At 46.2% G+C, this 19188-nt stretch overlaps 1 protein-coding gene across 1 annotated transcript in view; it reads left to right on the top strand.

The window, feature by feature from the left end:
* The window catches only part of TNC (tenascin C), a 91105-nt gene that overhangs the window by 56766 nt on the left and 15151 nt on the right, over nucleotides 1-19188 (top strand). Inside the window, exons 15-21 of the mRNA XM_080820770.1 lie at nucleotides 372-641; nucleotides 1806-2078; nucleotides 4532-4807; nucleotides 8101-8373; nucleotides 9959-10231; nucleotides 15887-16009; nucleotides 17132-17275. Of these exons, the coding sequence (XP_080676896.1) occupies nucleotides 372-641; nucleotides 1806-2078; nucleotides 4532-4807; nucleotides 8101-8373; nucleotides 9959-10231; nucleotides 15887-16009; nucleotides 17132-17275 (1632 nt within the window). The remainder of the gene's footprint in view (nucleotides 1-371; nucleotides 642-1805; nucleotides 2079-4531; nucleotides 4808-8100; nucleotides 8374-9958; nucleotides 10232-15886; nucleotides 16010-17131; nucleotides 17276-19188) is intronic.

The following is a 19188-nucleotide window of genomic DNA, read 5'->3' as shown; positions in this document are numbered from 1 at the left end:
TATCTTGTGAGCGATGGCCAGCATCCCCGCCGTGGGGCTCCCCGAAACATCTGAGCTTAGCCCCGCAGCTCCCGCTGACATCATCTAGATGGCTTCTCACACTCAGGATCTCAGTCAGCCCGATGGCGTAAGGCAGCTCCAGAGCAGGAAAATCGAACTGCCCAACCCTCCTCTCGGTCTTCCCTTGTTAACAAATCCCCTCTGCCGCTCCCGTCAGCTCCGCCTGGTAACACCTGCCGCCTCTCACCGTAACCTTGAACTAGCAGATCCTTCTGCCCAGCCGTGGTCCTATTAACAACCTCAGTCTTAAAACACAAGCCTGATCATTAACCCCCAATTTTGTTTTTCTTCTCTCCTGCCCCCTTTTTCAGCCGCAGGACCTGAAATTGGAAACCTAACTGTTTCTGACATAACTCCTGAGAGCTTCAATCTCTCCTGGACAGCCACCGACGGGGCCTTTGAGACCTTTACCATTGAAATTGTTGATTCCAATAGGTTCTTGGAGACGATGAAATACAATATCTCTGGTGCTGAACGAACCACCCACATCTCAGGGCTACCCCCTAATAATCACTTTGTTATCTACCTCTCGGGACTCGCTCCCAGCGCCCGGACCCAGATCGTCACCTCGGCCACCACAGGTACATCCACTCTCTCCCATGTCTGACTCTCTCTCTCTAGGTCTCCAGAATCTTCTCGGCAAGGGGAAGCCGTTCCTTCTCACCTGCTGAGGCCGTAGCTCATGAACTCCTCCAGGAGGCAAGGCTGGAGCTCTGTTTAACCTAACTCTCTTCCTACAGCGGCCCCAATGGTGGATTTCCGTGAAGTCCCCTGCCTGATCTATTACTGACCAGGACACGTGCAGCCTTAAACGTAGTCTGGTCCAGATTGCCATATGGAATCTGGAGAAAAGCATTCTGCCCTTCCATACCTAAAAAACCAGAGTTGTCCTTGATTTGGAAAGACATCTGCATCAGTCAAAGATGTCTTAAAAATTATATTTTGTGTTATCCTAGTTGGCCTCCTAATACCCAAGTATTCCAATGATTTAATGAAATTGGTGCTGTTTGTTTTGTCTTGTTTCAACTGGGAAAAGGTCAGAAAGAAAAAATAAAAGAGCAGATTACTAATCAGATGGGGGCACGAGGAAGCCGTGCCGTACAGAACGCCCCGATTCCATCACCACCTCTAGGAGCAAAGACCTGAGCACGCTGTCTTGCTCCCAGAGAGTGAATGGTTGATTTCAAAAATAGAAATAGTCATGTTTCAATAAAGAACTTGGTCAACCAAAGCATAAGCTGCTCTTACTTAAATTTGTACTGTCTGTGGTAGACATACTATGTGCGATGTTCTCTGGGATGCAGCAAAAGGGCATTCTCTATCTGAATTTAGACAGGAGAAGCTTATCCATTCAAAATAGCATTCTTAGCCCGTTTTGGGCAGTGAATCAGTAAATCAGAAAAGAGTTCACATCATAGCATCAAAATCGTCTATCACAGAAGTTACCCATGGCTGAGGGAGGGTCTGTCCTCATTTTACGTGAGACTACAAATTGTCACCAGGGTGGTGGAGAGGTTGTCCTGGCCAGATTCAAGTACACTGAGACCTAGGGAAGAAAACCACCCAAAACCCCATCTATTCATTTCCTATGGTGCAAACTGGGTTTCAACAAAGGACCGGTGCCTTTATCCAAGGGTGAGGTCTAAAACTTTATGGATTTAGTCTTATGTGTTTTGGTTTTAGACTCTGTAACCATGTTTTAAACTGACACGCTTTCATATCTCTTTGTTTTCTGCTTACTTTAGTAGCCGAACCTCTCCTTAGCCACCTCACTATCTCAAATGTGACCTGGGCCAGTGTGTCTCTGTCGTGGAAAGCCCAGGAGGCTACCTTTGATAGCTTTCTTATAGAAATTAGGAATTCTGACTCCCGCCAGGAGACAGTGGTACACTCTCTGCCCGCAGCGTCTCGCAGCTCTGTCATCGCCAACCTCAAAGCTTCTTCTAATTACACTGCCCGCCTTCATGGGCTGATTGGCGGGCATCGTGTTCAGACTCTGACGGCCCAGGCAACCACAGGTACTTGCCACAATGGCTTCTTCTCTCTCTGTTGAACTTCCTCTGAGGGTGAAAAAAAAAAAATCACTCGTTACCCATTTTTCATCCTCCTCATTCCTCTAGATCATTCTCAGATTTGATAGGGCCACCCAAATCAGAGCTTCAAAACATAAAAAAGAGAAAGAAAGAAAAGAAAAAAACTCTCACCCCAAATTAGGGAACTTTGATGTCAGCCTCTTTTTCCTAAATAGGCACTCACATCTGGAGCTGCTCTGTGTGTTTGTATAGAATTAACCTGACTTGCCGTGGTTGAATTTCTAAGTCATCCTTCCATTTGATCTTGAATAATCGTTTCTAGTTTCATCCACTTCATCATCTGCCTGTGGTCTAATCAAAGTTTACCTCTGTCGTATTCAAAGAGGTGTGTGCATGCCAGTTTTGGTCCCCTGATCAGAATGTTCTACATCCTCTTTCTCTCCCCCAAGATTCTGAAAAGTGTTGCCAGGAGCATGCGGAGGAAAGACCCTAACGCACATGAGAGGAACCAGTGGTCTCATCGTGTTGTTGAGACTTCTGTTTGCTTGCCTTCCCTACAAACAGACTATTCCCTTTTGACATTTACCCTATGAAGCATGCTTTGTCGTTTACTGACAACTGTCACAAATTGTCGGTCTTCTTTCATCTGTCATCGTGTCCAAATCTTGGTGCATGTAGTGAACAGTCAGAGCATTAAATTTCTGAAAAGATCCGTGTTTCCTGGAAGCAGACAGCATGTCCAGGACTTGTTTGAAGGATCAGAAGCGGGGAGGGAAAGATGTCCCAGCTTGCATGGAGCACTGACCCTGCCTTCCCTCTCTATCTCTGAGGTCCTTCTTTGCAGTTCCCTTTTCAGCTTGGCCACACCCTTTGGGAGCCAGCTGCAGGCCAGGCTGCCGTGAGAACCTAGGTCTTACTCTGCATGGTGAATGTGTTCGCACTGCCAGTCTCTCTCTGGTGGCATGAGAAGAGTCCTAACATGCATCCTTACTTGGAGAGATCACTTCCACAGCAAAATACAAGGAAGGAACAAACAGAGGCCTCTTTGGGGAGAGGGGGATTCCTACCTTCAGTGTGGTTGAAGTAATTTGCCAGGGTTGTGGCTAGAAATTAGAGCATCATTCACTTCTCATACGAATCACTGAGGAAGAGATCCTGTGCCATCCCTTACGGTCATGTTCTGCTTCTGAGCCAGATCCTTGTTACCCTTGGAGACTCTCTGGCATCACATTAAGCTGTGCAATTGTCCAGTTAAGGTTTCTCCAGGTGCACCCCTTCTTTCCTCTTAATACCGGAGCTGCAGCCACACAATTCCCAAGTCCCTGGAGGAAATCGTCTGCTTCTCTCCCTAACCCTAAAGGCTGTCCCCAGTACCCCAAGCCTCCAGGACCGCTGCCTCATTCTAACACAGAGTTGGAGTTGAACTTATTTTCATGGTAGTATTACTTGATAAGTGTGCATTGAGGAGGTCAGACCATCTGCCTCCCGGCTGAAACTAGTGGTACAGGCCCCCTACATTAACAATGAGTCCCTTCATCACTGATCTCCTAGTCCTTAAGGGATAAGAGAAACCTAACCTCCAGGGGAGCCAGCTATCTTTGCAAATTATCGAGTAAGTGGATTTTCTAGGCAGAAAATGCAACACCTAGCTAAATTTTCTTTTAACTTCTGGATACACCAGGAAGGATTTCGTGAAAGCTATTTTACCTTTACGGTACATAGGGTAGGGTGCAGATCTCCCTATGGTGTATAGGAAAGTTAGGTTTCTAAATACTATGAAGAATTTCTCTTGTGTGGATATTAGCCTTTAATTTGTACAATCCAAACAGATCAAAACAAGACAAAATAAGGAAATTTCAAAGTAGCATTTTCTAAGCTGTGCTCAGTGGACCGCCAGCTCCTTGAGAAGACTATTTCTCCGAACACATATCCACTCATCAGTCAAGTTTATGAAATTTTGGGCTATGCAAAATTAAGCAGGTTTCTTTATAGAACGAGCATTGCAGAGGCTATAACATGCTTTGTGAGTCTCTAGGGTGAGAGAGAATATCCGTAAATACTTCACTATAAAGCTGTTTTTCTTAGAACAGCTTACGGAGCAAGTGCCCCACTGCAAACCTTAGAATTGCACCCTTAAAATTCCATGCTACTCCTGTCTACCGTTCTAATGACCCGTTCGCTAGTCTTCGTACATGGCCAGAAAATGGTCATGTCTGTCCTTATAAAGAATGTGCATCCAGGCCCACAGAGAAAGTAGTGTATTCTCTAGCATTATAGTCGATGCAGATGTAGCCACAGGTGGATAGACTACCTTTCTGCAAATATTTGAAGGGATTGGCACTTTCATGTCCTATGGCTACATTCTGGAAAGATCCGTCGCTTCCTCTAATAATGTCTCTCTCTCTCTCTCTCTTTCACCCATGTCCCTTTCCCTTCAGAGCCAGAGCCACAGTTGGGCACGCTAATCCTTAGCAATATTACTCCTGACAGCTTCAACGTGTCCTGGACCGCTCGAGCCGGGCCTTTTGCAAAGATTGTTGTCAATGTTAGCGATTCTCACTCGCTGTATGAGCCCCAGCAGCTGACGGTCTCAGGAGACACACAGCACGCTCACGTCACGGGCTTGGTGGAGAACACTGGCTATGACGTTAGTGTGGCGGGGACCACCTGGGCCGGGGACCCCACCAAGCCCCTCATGGCCTTTGTCACGACAGGTACTCATTCAGAGGTTGTTGCTTGTCTGCTGAGAATTCTGAGGTGGGGAGCGGGGGAAAGGTGAGAGGCGTTCTGAAGGCATTGAACCCCAAATCCAGTCTTCGCTCCAGATGTACACATCTAAGTGAAGAGGGAGCAGATCCTGCAGCAAAGGGGGGCATTTTGCCACCGTTTGTGGGAGATGGAGACTGTGTACTCGACAGCTGTGTCAAGTTTCCAGGGATTTCCCTGCCTAGCTTTATGGGCTGATCCATATTTTATCGATTCTGGCCGAAGAGTGAGTTCTAAGGTAGTAACAGCCAAGAACAGGAATTTTGTCCATAAATCGTGCTGTGTAAGGCCGTTTATAAACCACCTGCCCCAGAAATGCAGTAATTTATCTTTTTTCTTTAAAAAAAAAACAAAAATACTCTGTTTTAAATCAACATCTACAACAGATTTCTGAAGGTTTGACCTAGCATAGCAGATAAATCCAAACTTCATTAAAGCTTACCCATTTATTGAAAGTGACCTCTAACCTCTCTTGGAATTACCTTAAGAATTTCTTAAAGATATGGCTTTCCATTTTCTTGCCTGAGATTATCCCAGATCAATGGCAAAGCCTGCAAATGGTGTGGATTTACCAAATCTCTAGCCTGACAAACCTCAGGAAATATTTAGAAGTCTCTGGCCTTCCACTAATGATAATTTTCAGGAGACTGACTTTGCCTTCTGATTCTCACATTAAACCAGGCCTCTCCCAGCATCTAAACTGCCGTCAAGAAGATATGTTAATGCGTTCAATTAAATATTTAATTGGAGGCGGCCGTGATGACCTCGAAGCGTGAGGGTTTTGATATCAGGCCTGAGTGGTTTCTGATCTTCTCCCACATCTTCTTAGCTGCATAACCTTGGCTGCTGTTTAACGGCTCTGAATTCCATTTTCGTTATGAATGAAGATGAGACGCCCACGGCTACTTGGGGCAGACCTTGTCCCAGGAATTAAATGGATACAATGAACTTTAAGTGCCTGGTTTCCAGCAAGCGCCTTACAGATGCTGGGTTCTTTCCATTTCCTAGCAATAGGAGGGGAGCGGTGTTCTGAAAAATAAGCCACAAGTCTAGATAGAAACTCAGCAACTATTGTTATGAAATCATGACTTTCCTGTGATTTTTTTTAAGAGAACACGGGACGTGGTTTTAACAGGAGATCAGAAAGTGTTTATATTTTCTGTCCCGTTGCCTACTGTGAATTCAGTCGTTCAGACAAGTCTTCAAATACAGAACATGCTCCTCTCTCAGTTCGGCGGGGGAGGGAGTGATGGGGACTTCCCTTCTCTCCCATCCCAAAGCCATGCAATGAGCTGGAGAGGAGGAATGGCCAGCCACCCACCCAGGTCAATCAGGCCCTTACTTGTCGCTTCACCTCCTGCAGGACGTCCCACAGAACAGGGAGAAGAAAGGCAGGCTGGGAGTGCTGGTCTTGGGAATCCTAGATCTCGTTACAGCATTGTCTCAGCTAATCCCTGAAGTGAAAAGACCCTGAGTTTTAAAAGAAGCATATTTTTTAAAAGGAGAAAGGTTAAAAAAAAAAAAAAAAGCTGAACATGAATGACTATAAATAACAGGCCCTGATTGACTGACTAATTAGCCTGACGCCCTCCTTTTCGTGGGACTCTGCCGCTTTGATGGGGTGGAGATGCAAAGGGGCTAGCTACCAAAGAGGCCCCATTTATCTAAACAAAACTCAGCAACAGAACTTGAGAGCCATGTCTTGCACACAGAGAAGCCTCTTTGCACAGCGTATGAAATTTCATCTCTGCCTTTGATAGAGTTATGATTTGGGGCAGATCCTTAAACCGTAAAAAAACAACAAACAAACAAACAAACAAAACCCTCAAAACAAAGAGCAAGTGTGTTAAAAGAGTACAAGTCCAAACCACAACAAAATTTAAACCGCTGCTTCGGGAATGAACGCATTCATTCACTTGTTCATTCAGTCACCAAAATCTTGAAACATTTTTCTTTACATCCCGTAGATTAGACCCTGGGTGTTCGCGTAAGATCATTTATTTCTTTGAACGTTTCTATTTAGAAGCAATGGAAAATGTGCCTCCAAATGAGGGGGAGCTAAAGCAACCTTGGTCATGGAGTTCCCAGCCCCACGCCCCCTCCGATGAAAACCACATTCACCAAAACCATGCTTTGTTTTGCTAGAGGCACTGGACCTTCTCCACCGATCCTACTTACATCTCCAGACTTGCCAGCCCTGATGGGGTCACTAATTAGACGTTGGCCCAGGGTGTGGAAAGAGCACTGAGCTTGGAATCGGATGGCCTGGGTGGGAGGCCAGCTTAGCCCCACAGTAGATGTGTGATCCTGGATAAGTCATTGACCTCTGTTTCCTTAGATGTCTTGGGGGTGAGGGGATGGGTAGCAATAGCCACTTCACAGGGTCATTGTGAGGTTTAAATAGGAGAACGGATGTGGAGCCTGATCAGTTGGGAAATAATGGCACCTAGGAACTTAAGTAATATAAGCTCAGTCCTTTTGGAAACCCCCGTGTGTAAAGACCCCACGGCACCTGGGACACAGATGTTTGGTGAATGAATGAACAGATGACAACAGAACTTACTAAAAATCCAATATGACTTTATCTCCTGACTTTATCCAGGAAAACAAAGAGCCAAAGAATTAACTAATCCTAGTATTCCTTAACTGGGCTGCAGCCATGATCTGCTAATTCTGACACATGAGAAACCTTACCCGCTCCCTCTAGTTCAGGTTATGAGGACGTATGTCACTAATAGGTCTCATCCACTTGATTCAAAGTGAAGTAGAAGTGGAACAGAACCATGAAGTACACCAAAAAGAAGTATATATTTGGGGGGAGTGGGGGAATTGATTTCCTTCAAGACCTTCAGAAGACAGTGGGAAACAGAGAAAGGGATCCAAACCCAACAAAAGCCATCCGATTTTATAGGGAAAAATTCATGGTCTTTGGAATGAGACCCAGCTAAAAACTTCACTCTGTCACATCCTAGCTCTGTGACTTTGGCCAAGCCGATCGACCTCTTTGAAACTCAGGGTTTTTTGCCTGCATAATGGGAATAATGTCTATCTCATAGGCCTGTTGAGAGATTGGCATGAGATAACATCATCTGGCCCCTAATAAGCTCTTGCTAAATATTCATTTTCTGAGAATTTAACGCATTTAGTGATTGGGTATCTGTCGCTGTTCGTGGAGACATGTGCTATCTCAGCAGGGTCAGCGCTGCTAACCTGAGTTGTTTTCACTCCTCCCTTCTTTCAGAGGCCCTGCCCCTTCTGGAAAACCTAACCATTTCCGACATTAATCCCTACGGGTTCACAGTTTCCTGGATGGCATCGGAGAATGCCTTTGACAGCTTCCTAGTAACGGTGGTGGATTCTGGGAAGCTGCTGGACCCCCAGGAATTCACACTTTCAGGAAACCAGAGGAAGTTGGAGCTGAGAGGCCTCATAACTGGCATTGGCTATGAGGTTACGGTCTCTGGCTTCACCCAAGGGCACCAAACCAAGCCCTTGAGGGCTGAGATTGTTACAGGTATTTGGATTCAAGTGAGCCATTTCTCCCCTCCTTGGTTCTCTTCCATGTAATCCATCTACCACATCACCACCTACCGCATCACCAATGCCCTTGTCCATTTTCTTTACGTAATCCGTAGATGTGGCCTGCTCTTTCGTGTCTCCCCCCACACTGTCCCTTGTCTTGTGTCTCTACTTGAGCACTCCTCTTCTCCCACTCCAGAAACGAGAAGGTCGAAATGTTTGCCCCTTGGCATCCCAAATCTTGTAGACCGTGTCTTGTCCAAGTTCTTGTGTGCTTACTCCACATCACCCTCTTCTGTGTACGTCGTGGCTGGTCCTCAGCTATGTTTCAGCCTTCTCAAAAGAAATATACCAATGAGTATATTTCAGAAACTTATTTACAACATTTGCCATCTCAACATCTCAACTATGATCTTGATAAACTTACCTGGTGGGCTCGTAATTGGAAACCTAACTGCGAACTTATTTTATTGGTAAACACTAATGTCATAGAGATTCTTTGACACAGACTAAATCCATAATTTTCTCAAGACTAATAATAATTCCTAGATACATAAAACATTAACAACTTTTAACAGTCAAAAATCTGTGTTTCCCAAAGTCTTTCCAGATTTTACTAGCTCCATAGGCTATTCAAAGGTCCTGCTTGGTGAAGAAGTTCCATGTACAAATAAGTTTTGGAAACATAGTTTAATGGGATCCTTGACAACAGGGCTTTCCAGAATAGCCCAATGTGCAAGTTTCTTTTCCAAGAGGGACTTACCCAGGCAGTATTTCCCAAACTTATTTGACATCGGATGCCTTTTAAGGAAGAGGAGCAAACAGGAATGGTTTGTTCTGAGTACACTTTGGGAAACTCAGCTCTAAATTTACCTTGACAATGAGTTTTGTCTAGTGAAGGCAATCCAAGATCATACCTTGAGTCCAAAGTATGGAGTACAAGAGGTTCCAAGCCTCACTTCTACCCTCTGAATGCTTGTCTAATGGTTTAAAAAGCAAGCACCAAAGTCAAGAGTAGGAGCCTTCTTGAGTACAACAGTTCCAAGAAAAATGCAAAAAGACCATAACGTAACATTTTAAAAGCCATTTTGCTCAGGATCAAGGGAAATATAATCAGCAGTATCATCATGGGCAACTCTATAGATCGTTAATACTGGTTTATTTGTCTTTTCAAAAAGAAAAAGACAAAGGTCTCACAGAGGATGGGCACTCAGCCATTGGAAGACAGAGAGCAAATGTAAACAAGTTACTGGCTTTGAACTTGTTTTATAATGCATGGGAGGAGCCAAAGCAGAGTCCAGATGTGGACTGATAGAATTGCTTTTAGACAAAACTCACATTTGCAAGCATCCACTTGGCTTTTATTGGATGTATGAACTCCATCTTCCCCTTCTCCTAGACCTACTTGTTTGTGTTGAATGATTTTATTTTCGGGAACTCAGGACACTTCTGTCCTTGACAGCCAGGGCCAGTGCGCACTGATAACCCTCCCTCACCCCCCCCCCATCCCTCAGAAGAAGACTGCACGGGCTGGTAAATGATGTTTTCTCTCCTCCTCCCACCATGTTCTCCTCCTCTAGAAGCCGAGCCAGAGGTGGATAACCTTCTGGTTTCCGATGCCACCCCCGATGGTTTCCGTCTGTCCTGGACAGCTGATGAAGGGGTCTTCGACAGTTTTGTTCTCAAAATCAGAGATACCAAAAAGCAGTCTGAGCCACTGGAAATAACCCTACTTGCCCCCGAACGAACCAGGGACATAACTGGTCTCAGAGAGGCCACCGAGTATGAGATTGAACTCTATGGAATAAGCAGTGGAAGGCGATCCCAACCAGTCCGTGCCTTAGCAACCACAGGTACCGTACCTCCACAGGAGAGAACCGAGAAAAGTCGTCGACGGGGGGGTCTTCTTTCACAGGGCTGGGAAACTGCAAGAGCTTTGAACGCAGCCACGCTCTTGCAATTACAGACGGTGTGAGTGTGGAAAATTTGGCTGAGCCTTCGTGCGGGAGGAGCAGGATGCCGTTTACTTAATGGGGTTGTTGAGGATTGAATGAGATAATTCATGGCAAGCCCACAGCAGAGGGTCTGGTGCATAGCAAGGGCTCTGCAAATTAAAGTATCTGGAGTTGCATTATTTTCATTAATACATCATCATCATGACAATTGTTACAGGTTTTAAATTCCAAAGACCCTTCTTCCAGCCGACTATCACATCTTTTTTTTTTTTTTTTTTTTTTTTTTTTTTTTTTTTTTGGATGCAGAGGTACCTCTGGGCAAATGTTTGACCTTACAGTGTGCAGGGGATAATGGAGAAGTGGTACCTCCACCTATAAAGATGAATATTTATCAGATGCAATGTGTGATTAATCCGATGCGTGCTCGGGAAGGATCAAAGGAGGGAACTGGCAAGGTCGACAGGCTGCTCTTCGTGACGTTCATGATTTTATAGGATAGATTCTCCATAGCAGCTCTAACGGCTCTAGAGGGGAAATGCAAACCCTTTTCCCTATGAGTTGTTTCAAGGAGGAAAAAGGAAGTTGATTCATAACAGGACCCTTTAGAGGGAAAGACCTATAACAGGTGTGGTGAATTCCTTCCTGAAACTAAGGGACAAGGAGAAACTAGCATTCCCTAGAGAGGCTGCTTCAAGAGGAATCAGAAGAAAGAATCACAAAAGCACAGGGAGAGGTAAAAGGGACCAAGGAAGGGGGTAGCCCAGCCTCTTCTGCTAGTGCAGAAAGATGTGATTTGCCTCACGTCACACAATCATGTTTGGTGTAGAACCCAAACGCAGCTATTATAATACTATTTTATTATTGTATTTTTTAATACTTACTTTAATACTAGTAAATGTAAGCAGGTTGGATGACAGAGAACCAGTGAGTGCACATACTTGCTGTCTCTGAAAAGCAGCACATTAGCCAAAAACTCTGTGCGCAGAGGTGGGTGCGTTACTGTGTCAAGGTGCAAGACCTGCGGAGCTCAGAGAAGCCACCTACAGAAACCGTAATCAGTATCTGTGGGTGTGGAAGAAACAAAGAAGTGCAGACAGCAGTCCAGGCGGAGGAAAACCGTTTCTTAGTAGCTTGGACAGCCTGTCCATGGGACGCGGGTCCTCGTCTCCTCCTCCCTGTGGCTGCGCATAAAACAACCTCCAATCACAGACCGAGCCTGATTGTGACCTCCGTTTGTAAACGCTGCCTTTCAGCGTTTACTTCTGATCACTGATTTTGTTTTGCCAATCTTTTTTGCTAGAGGCCCTGCAGTTCTAAAGCCAAAAAAGAAGGAATAATCAAGAGGTTTTTTGTTTTGTTTTTTTTTTTCTTTTTATAAGAACCAAAAAAAAAAAGAAAGACCCTGCTCTTTCGGAAAAGCTTTTCTTTGATTTCTTATTTGGGGAATTTGTATTTCAAAGCCAACGAGAAGTAAGAGAGTGTGTGTGTGTGTGTGTGTGTGTGTGCGCGCGCGTGTGCACGCCCACATGTGTCTGTGTCCCTTGCTCCGTACTTGGAAAGGACAGGACAGGTGACTCCATTAGACAGAATACGTCTTATTCCATTGTAACCTCATGTGTTTTATGAAGTTTCCCTCTTGTTTTTCCATTCTCCTTCTTCTTTCCTTCCCTGCGTAGTTGTAAACCCTTCTCTGGGATGTTCTGTTCCTCTTTATCCTCATCAAAGCTGCTACAGGTTCTCCTCTCACTTCCAGAGCACCAGCTGCCAGCCCCGAGTGCCCAGCGGCAGAAAGGGCGGTCAGGGGCAGGGGCGGCGCATACAGCGATTTGGCCTAGAGCCTCCGGGGAGAGTCCCTGGAACCGAATCCTTGTTCTACCAGCTGTGTGGTGCTGGGCAAGTCTCCTTTCCCCTCTGAGTCTCAGTCTCCCCATCTGGCAAGTAGAATTTAACTCAGAATTCAGCCATGAGGTTTTTTTTTTCTTTTACTTTTTTTTTTTTTTAAGATTCTATTTATTTGACAGAGAGAGATCACAAGTAGGCAGAGAGGCAGGCAGAGGGAGAGAGAGGAGGAAACAGGCTCCCTGCTAAGCAGAGAGCCTGCTGCGGTGCTCGATCCCAGGACCCTGAGATCATGACCTGAGCCAAAGGCAGAGGCCTTAACCCACTGAGCCACCCAGGTGCCGCTCAGCTATGAGGTTTAAGGAAGGTCATGAATGTCAAATATTTCGTTTCCTTGCCCATTGTAACAATACTAACTGTTACTATGTTTGGGTGATTTCATGTAAATTTTGTTTTTTAAAGGAGCCGCTTGGTTCAAAGTTCAAAAATTTAGAAAGGATCTATAGCAAAGTCTCTCTGCAACTCTGTCCCTGCTCCCTAGCTGCTCTAAATACAGGCATTCAATATTGCCACTTCCTTGTCTGTAGAAATAGACAAAATTAGACATAAATCTATTCTCTTTTTTCAAAGATTTGCAGGAAACCACTCTTCTACAGTCTGGTCTATGTGGGTTTCTTGCTTACTGGATCGGAGAGATAATCCCATATACCTTCTTTGCTTCCCCAGCCCCTACTGATGGACTCGTAGGTTGATCCCTGTATTTGCAATGGCAAATGGAAGTTTGTGCCACTTCCTCCCAACAGCCATGGTCCCTCTTTGGAAAACCCAGAATTGCCAGGAGCATTTTTGGTCTCTGGGGAGCTAAACACCAGTGTGCCTCCGTGCACCAAATGGAGGGGCCCCGGAACAGACAGAAAATAGTTAAAAATCCAGCCACAGTGTATGATGGCTCTGTCTTCCTCTTCTGGAGATTAGAGTGCTTAATGAGGAGCCTGAGATGATTCCCTCACCTGTCCCCGTCACCGCCCCCAGACACACACCCTCTGTACTCCCTTCCACCCCAGAGGCTATAGGGGTAAGTCAGTGCCCCTTCTCCCAGTTCCCAGAAACCAGCCCCCTTTCCCAGCCAGTTAACCTCGAAACTCCTCTGCCCAGTTCCAATTCAGATGCACTTGAAACCACGCACCACCAAGTGGCAATGACGTTGTGTCCGGGGGCCTGACCCAGCAGGTCCGCAGAGACCCGCTCCTGTATGAACCAGACTCTTCACGCTCCGTCCCTCGGGCTCTGACTCCCATGAGGCATAGAGACGGTAACCACCAATTACAAGACATGTCCTCCATGCCACACGGGCAGGGCAACGGACACTTTTATCTCCGCGAATCACCGTGACACAGCCAGACCAAGGGAGAGCCACATTCAACCCACGTCACAGTTGGGGAAACTGAGACTAAGAGGGTAAAGTGTTTTTAGCTAGGAAATCCAGAATAGAATTCAAACCCAGGTCAGTCTCACCCGCAAATCCTTGCTCTTAAACCACACTGGTTCCAGTAGCTATCCTCGCAGCTTAATACGGGACCTGGGACATATTAAGTATTTGGTATAAACATGTTGAAGGGAGAATAAATTTTTTTAAATGACTTTCCATAGCCACCTCATTAAAGCAATGAACATTTGCTCCAGATTTGGGCATGGCAACTTTTTATGCAAATTGCAGATAGAAACCCTCTTCTACCTCCTTGGGAGTTTTTAGCAACTCCAAATGTTTCCCTAATGGAGTTTTTATTGGAAACCAAGCATCCACTTGGGAAAAGAGAGGCATTGCTTTGCTTATGTCTCCCAACTCTTCAATAGAATGATTTAGTTGCTGTGGGAAGCTCTGTCTTCAGGTTCCCATTGACCATCTCCTCTCCTGCGGTGCTGGAGGCTTATGGGCGCTATTTATGACAGAAGGAGATATGCTAAAATAACACATAGTCTTTCACACAGAGAAAGGCCTATCATCCAAAAATAGCACAACACTGAGCCTGGATTCCCATCACTCCCAGGCCATTCCGTCACGTTATTAAGCAAAGCTATTTCCCTGCTGCCATTCTGATGAAGCACGGCCCTCAGGTGCACACGCTGTATAACGCTACGAATTCTGAAGTCTTCCAAGACAGGGCAGATAATATTGCCGTTTTGTAGATGAGAAAACCTGGCATCTAGAGAAAAAGGCTGTGGCCACAGAGATCCGTCTAAAACATGCTAAGGCTTGCAGTCAGAGCGAAGGGTGGCCTGGACCAGGCTAGCCACAGGAGAGCCCCGGTGCCTGCTTTCACACACCTCACTGGGTTTTATTTTCAGCCAACCTTATCCAGATCTTTCCTTCAAAATCAGGGTAGCCCATGGGAAAAAGAATTATATGGGGAAGAAAATAAAGAGAGAACAATCACTTCTACTGAATTCTTACTCTCTGCCAGATTCTGTTAGGGGTTTTACACCCATTAGCTCTGCTAATCCTGAAAAATATTCCCGTAGGTGGGCATGACTTCTCCCACTGGACAGATGGAGCAACCGGGGCTCACAGAAGTGAAGGGAACCGCCCCAGGTTGCCAGGGCCCTCCGCGGTATTTGGACGATCAAGATCTTCCAGACTCCAGAGCCCTTGTGGTTTCAAAGCTTGGTTCCAAGGAAAGGGCAGAACCCCAGGCAGCCACAGAGTCTGACTACCAGGAGGAAAGGTCACAGGAGAAAGCCAAAAGAGGAGAGAAACAGAAATGGAGAGGGGGAAAAACATCTCCCCCACGTGGGCTGTGGGTTTTAAAACTTAATGATCAACGTGGGTTGGAGAGGGAAAAGATGAGGAAATGAGCTCCCCAGAGACCTGAAAATTGTTTCCTGATCTCTCTGGTTAAAAATGGTCAGCTGAAGAGGGCAAAGAGCTAAGCCAAAAAATACACAGGAAAAGCCAGCAGAGACTGGGTTTTGGGGGGAGGTATTTATGTAGCAGAAACTGACCCGTGGGCAAGGCTCTCCCCGCAGGTAGACCCGTGTGCAGGAGGTATTGTGTTTACTTTACTTGCTCTCCAGGCTCTGGACCTCCATCCAGTTCTGGGAAGGGGTTTGTCGAGGTCAGTTTCCATGTGGATGTTGTTTCCAGGATCTCCGGGCTGCGCCGGCTCTGCTGCCCGGTCCTGGGCCCAGAAACGTCACACCACAGCAACATGCGTCAGGTGAACCAAGCCTCAGTCTCCTCCTCTGTAAAATGGCTACGACCACACCTTCTCCTCAGGGGTTTCTAAATAAGGAGTAATCCTTATCAGTTACAAAGCACCGCACAGTTGTCAAGTCTTAGAATCATTTAATAAAAGGAACGAGAAAGCAAAGGTTTGGGGGAAAAAATGCTACAACTGAGAAATTATAGGATGGCATATTCCAAGCTGTGAAACCACCCAGCCTCACTTCCTCAGGTATCAGCTGTGGTGTTAACATTCTACTTGAACAAAACCTAATGCCAGCTCTACGGCCCTGGGCCCTGGGCCTGATTGAGAGACCAGTTGTCTCTGTCAAGTCACAACTTAACCACAGATCACCGCATTCTCCATCCTCAAGGCTTGGCTCAGACACTAACTCTAGAGGCTGAGTCTTCTTAGATAAAGAATCCAGAAAGAATCACTGATGAGCAAGAGAGCTGACTGTTTTTGCGTTTCTCATGTGCTTTCTCCTTGACAGCCATGGGCTCTCCGAAGGAGATCAGTTTTTCAGACATCACTGAAGATTCGGCTGCTGTCAGCTGGATGGCGCCCTCTGCCCAGGTGGAGAGCTTCCGGGTTACCTACGTGCCCATTGCAGGAGGTAGGGCCCTGGAAGGGGGGTGGGGGGAGGAGCAGCCCCTGGAGGGTTTGAGTGGGATAGTGAAGAGACTCTCATAACTCCCAGCCTCCCAAATAGGACCAAAGAAAATTACTTCCTTCTATTGGAGACCATCTCTGTAGATTTCATTTGTAAAGGGCTGTAAGATCCTTGGAGGAAGTGCCTTGCGAAGGGTCATTTTATGAAGACCCTCTCCGGCCTTGAAACCCTTCTACTCCTATGAGAAATGGACCCCAGTGTTGTTTTCACACAATGGCAGAGACTCTAAAAACACTGGTCCTTTTCTCTTTGAGCACAGTTTTCTGAAAAGCCGATCCTGACCTGCATGTATGTGATGTTTTTCCCTTTGGTCCTCAGATGTGTCCGTCTCAGTGCAGATGGGGAGTTGTGGCTTTGCTAGTGGAACTGGGAATTCTAGTTCAACGCACAAGGGCCACAACAAAGACCGTGGTAGGGGCAGGGGGGATGCTCCGTCAGATGTGCCCAAAGACATTCTGGCAGGTGGTAGTGTGTCCAGAAAGCATGGCTGATACCTCTTCAGAGCGAGGCTGTAACAGCTCTATAGAAGTTTGGCTTACTAGTATATAAGCCTTTACCAGCCCTGAAATTCTAGGAAACAGAAATTGCAGCCTTCTTCGTAAATATAAGAGCACAGTCTTGACTGTGACCATCTTCTTTCCTTAAAAGAGTAGGCTGTCTGCTGGGAAGGGAGTCTGTATACTCCAAAGCTAAGACAATGGGTGAAATAGAGGAGATATACATTACATACTGAGCTTTTCATATTCTTTGTGAGGAAAAATAAATAAATAAAAACACACCAGCTCTCTACTGAACGGAAACTTGCCATTTTTAGCACATTGTGACTTCATGTTTTTTTCCCCTCCTGGCTGGGTTTTTGGCATCTGCACGGATGGAAAAAAAGCATTATACAAAAAGTAAGACGTCTTCTCTTATGCCAGAGGGCAGGAGTAAATGAGAGGAAGTCAAGAAAATGGTACTGGATCAAGATACAGTTTCATTTCCAAATCAGATACACCCGTTCTTGGGGCAATAGTAAGTTTCGGTGAGGTTCACCATTCCCGATCTTCTTTTGCCGTGTTCCAGGGACACCGTCAGTGGTAACCGTGGATGGAACCAAGACTCGGACCAGGCTAGTGAGGCTCTTACCGGGAGCAGAGTACCTTGTCAGCGTCGTCGCCATGAAGGGCTTCGAGGAAAGCGAACCCATCTCGGGATCATTCGCCACAGGTGTTTTTCTCACCTTATGCACGATTGCTTGTGACTCAGCAGCTGGAAAAACCTACTTATTTGGGAAATCCTAGCGGGAAATGGAGTGAATTTGGAGCACCAGAGACCTCATTTCTGGTCCCTGGCGTCTTCCAGGCAGGGTAACCTTGAGTTCATCCTTCACCACCCTGGGCCCTCATTTCTTGGGTTAGTGTGGAAGGAAGAACACGAGTTTGGGAGTCTTACTGACCTACATGGAAATGCCAAGTCTACCACTTAGAGATACGTGAGCTGTCAGTTAATTTCTCTAGGATCTAGTTTCCTGCTCTGTAAAATGGGTACAACTCTGCTTCCTTTGCAGGGTGCCATAATTTATGACATGATCTATTTAAAACAATCTGGAGATGTAAATGACTGTGCAGGGGAATCCACCAGGAATCCTTTCAAGCAGGTGTCTCGCACAGATGGAGAACGGGGGTAGCTTTAAAGTGACTGTTCCTGATTGGGCAGCTCCTGCATGCCAGTCACTGTTATTAAACCCTTTGCATTTAAACCATGAAAACGTCTTCTATCATTCCCATTTTACAGAGGAAAAAACTGAGATCCAGGGAAAAGAAATACTTTGGCCAAGGCCACCGAACTACTAAATGCTGGAGCGAATTTGAACTTAGGTCAGTCTCACTCCAAGCCCCGTGTTCTTCTAAAATAGAGGATTATTTTCCTATTATAACCTGATTTGTACAACGTACTGTAAGGAGGGGGAAATAATGAATTGCATTGAGGGAGAATGAAGTGGAAAATTTCTCTTCAGGCAGCCATGTCTCTGAACAATTTATCCTTTGATAGAAGAGCAATTATCCAGTCTAATCCATTAAGGGATCCAAAGAACGGGCCTCATAGGAAATTTTAAAAATACCCTAATAGTCGAAAAGAGTTGATTATATGCAATTATAACATCCCATCTGAACCCAGAGTCCTCTCTGCCCTCCACACAGGCCCGTATTTCCCCCGTAGAAATCTTTCATTCATGGGCTCTCTGGTTGCAGACAGTGGGTGCACTCCCTCCCGAGGCCCATTGTCCTGGGCATTTAAAGGAGATTCTGTACAGACGGGCTGAAGCAGGAAGGAGCTCGGAGCAGACCATGTGGGCTCCCGAAAGTACCCTGCCTCCACCTGCTTCTCAGCCTGGTCATCACATCTCTTGGGGCTCAGGAGCCTCATCTCTGAAATGAGCTGATGACAGCTGCCCTCCAGCCTCCCAGGGCCTTTGTCCTGGAATAATTGAGTCATAAATGCAAATGCAAGAGGCTCATAGTCCTATTTACATTAGCTTCTGAGAAAGGGATGCTGGGTCTTCGCAGGGGTTGGTTAAATGGGCCAGCGTCCTTTGTCAGTACAAGTCATTTGGGAATCACGTCAAAAACGCCAGTGATGTTAACAGCCACGTTACTAATAGCAGCGGCCGTGAGCAAGCGTTACCCCAGCACATTTCACACATGCAGCGCCTCATTCATCCTTCTAGCATCTGCCCTGGGACACCTGAAGAAATGAGGTTTGGAGAAGGGGACACAGACTCTAGGTAGAGAAGGCACACTAGAACCGGGGACCGCCAGCTTCTGGGGCTCCATGGTGCCCACCAGCCCCCTAACTGGCGCTCTCACTCAAAGCCCAGAAGAGCCTCCAGCAGCCCTGACTCTGGGAGGCTCCCGTTTTGTAAGTTCTTGCCCTAGGAACAGTGATGAACCACAGCGATAACCCCTATCATGTTTATACAGCTCCTTTCCACCTCCACTATCGTGTGAGCCCCAGAGTATCACTGAGGATAAAGCCAGACAGAATGAGGATGCCCCTTGCACAACAACAGAGACCCAAGAGAGCCCAGGCAGCAAGGGAAGGCATCATGACTCAAACCCAGGGCGTCCCCGCTCCACTGT

Source organism: Martes martes (assembly GCF_963455335.1).
Source record: "Martes martes genome assembly, chromosome: 12".
NCBI lineage: Eukaryota > Metazoa > Chordata > Mammalia > Carnivora > Mustelidae > Martes > Martes martes.
This window is presented reverse-complemented; position numbering and strand designations above follow the sequence as displayed.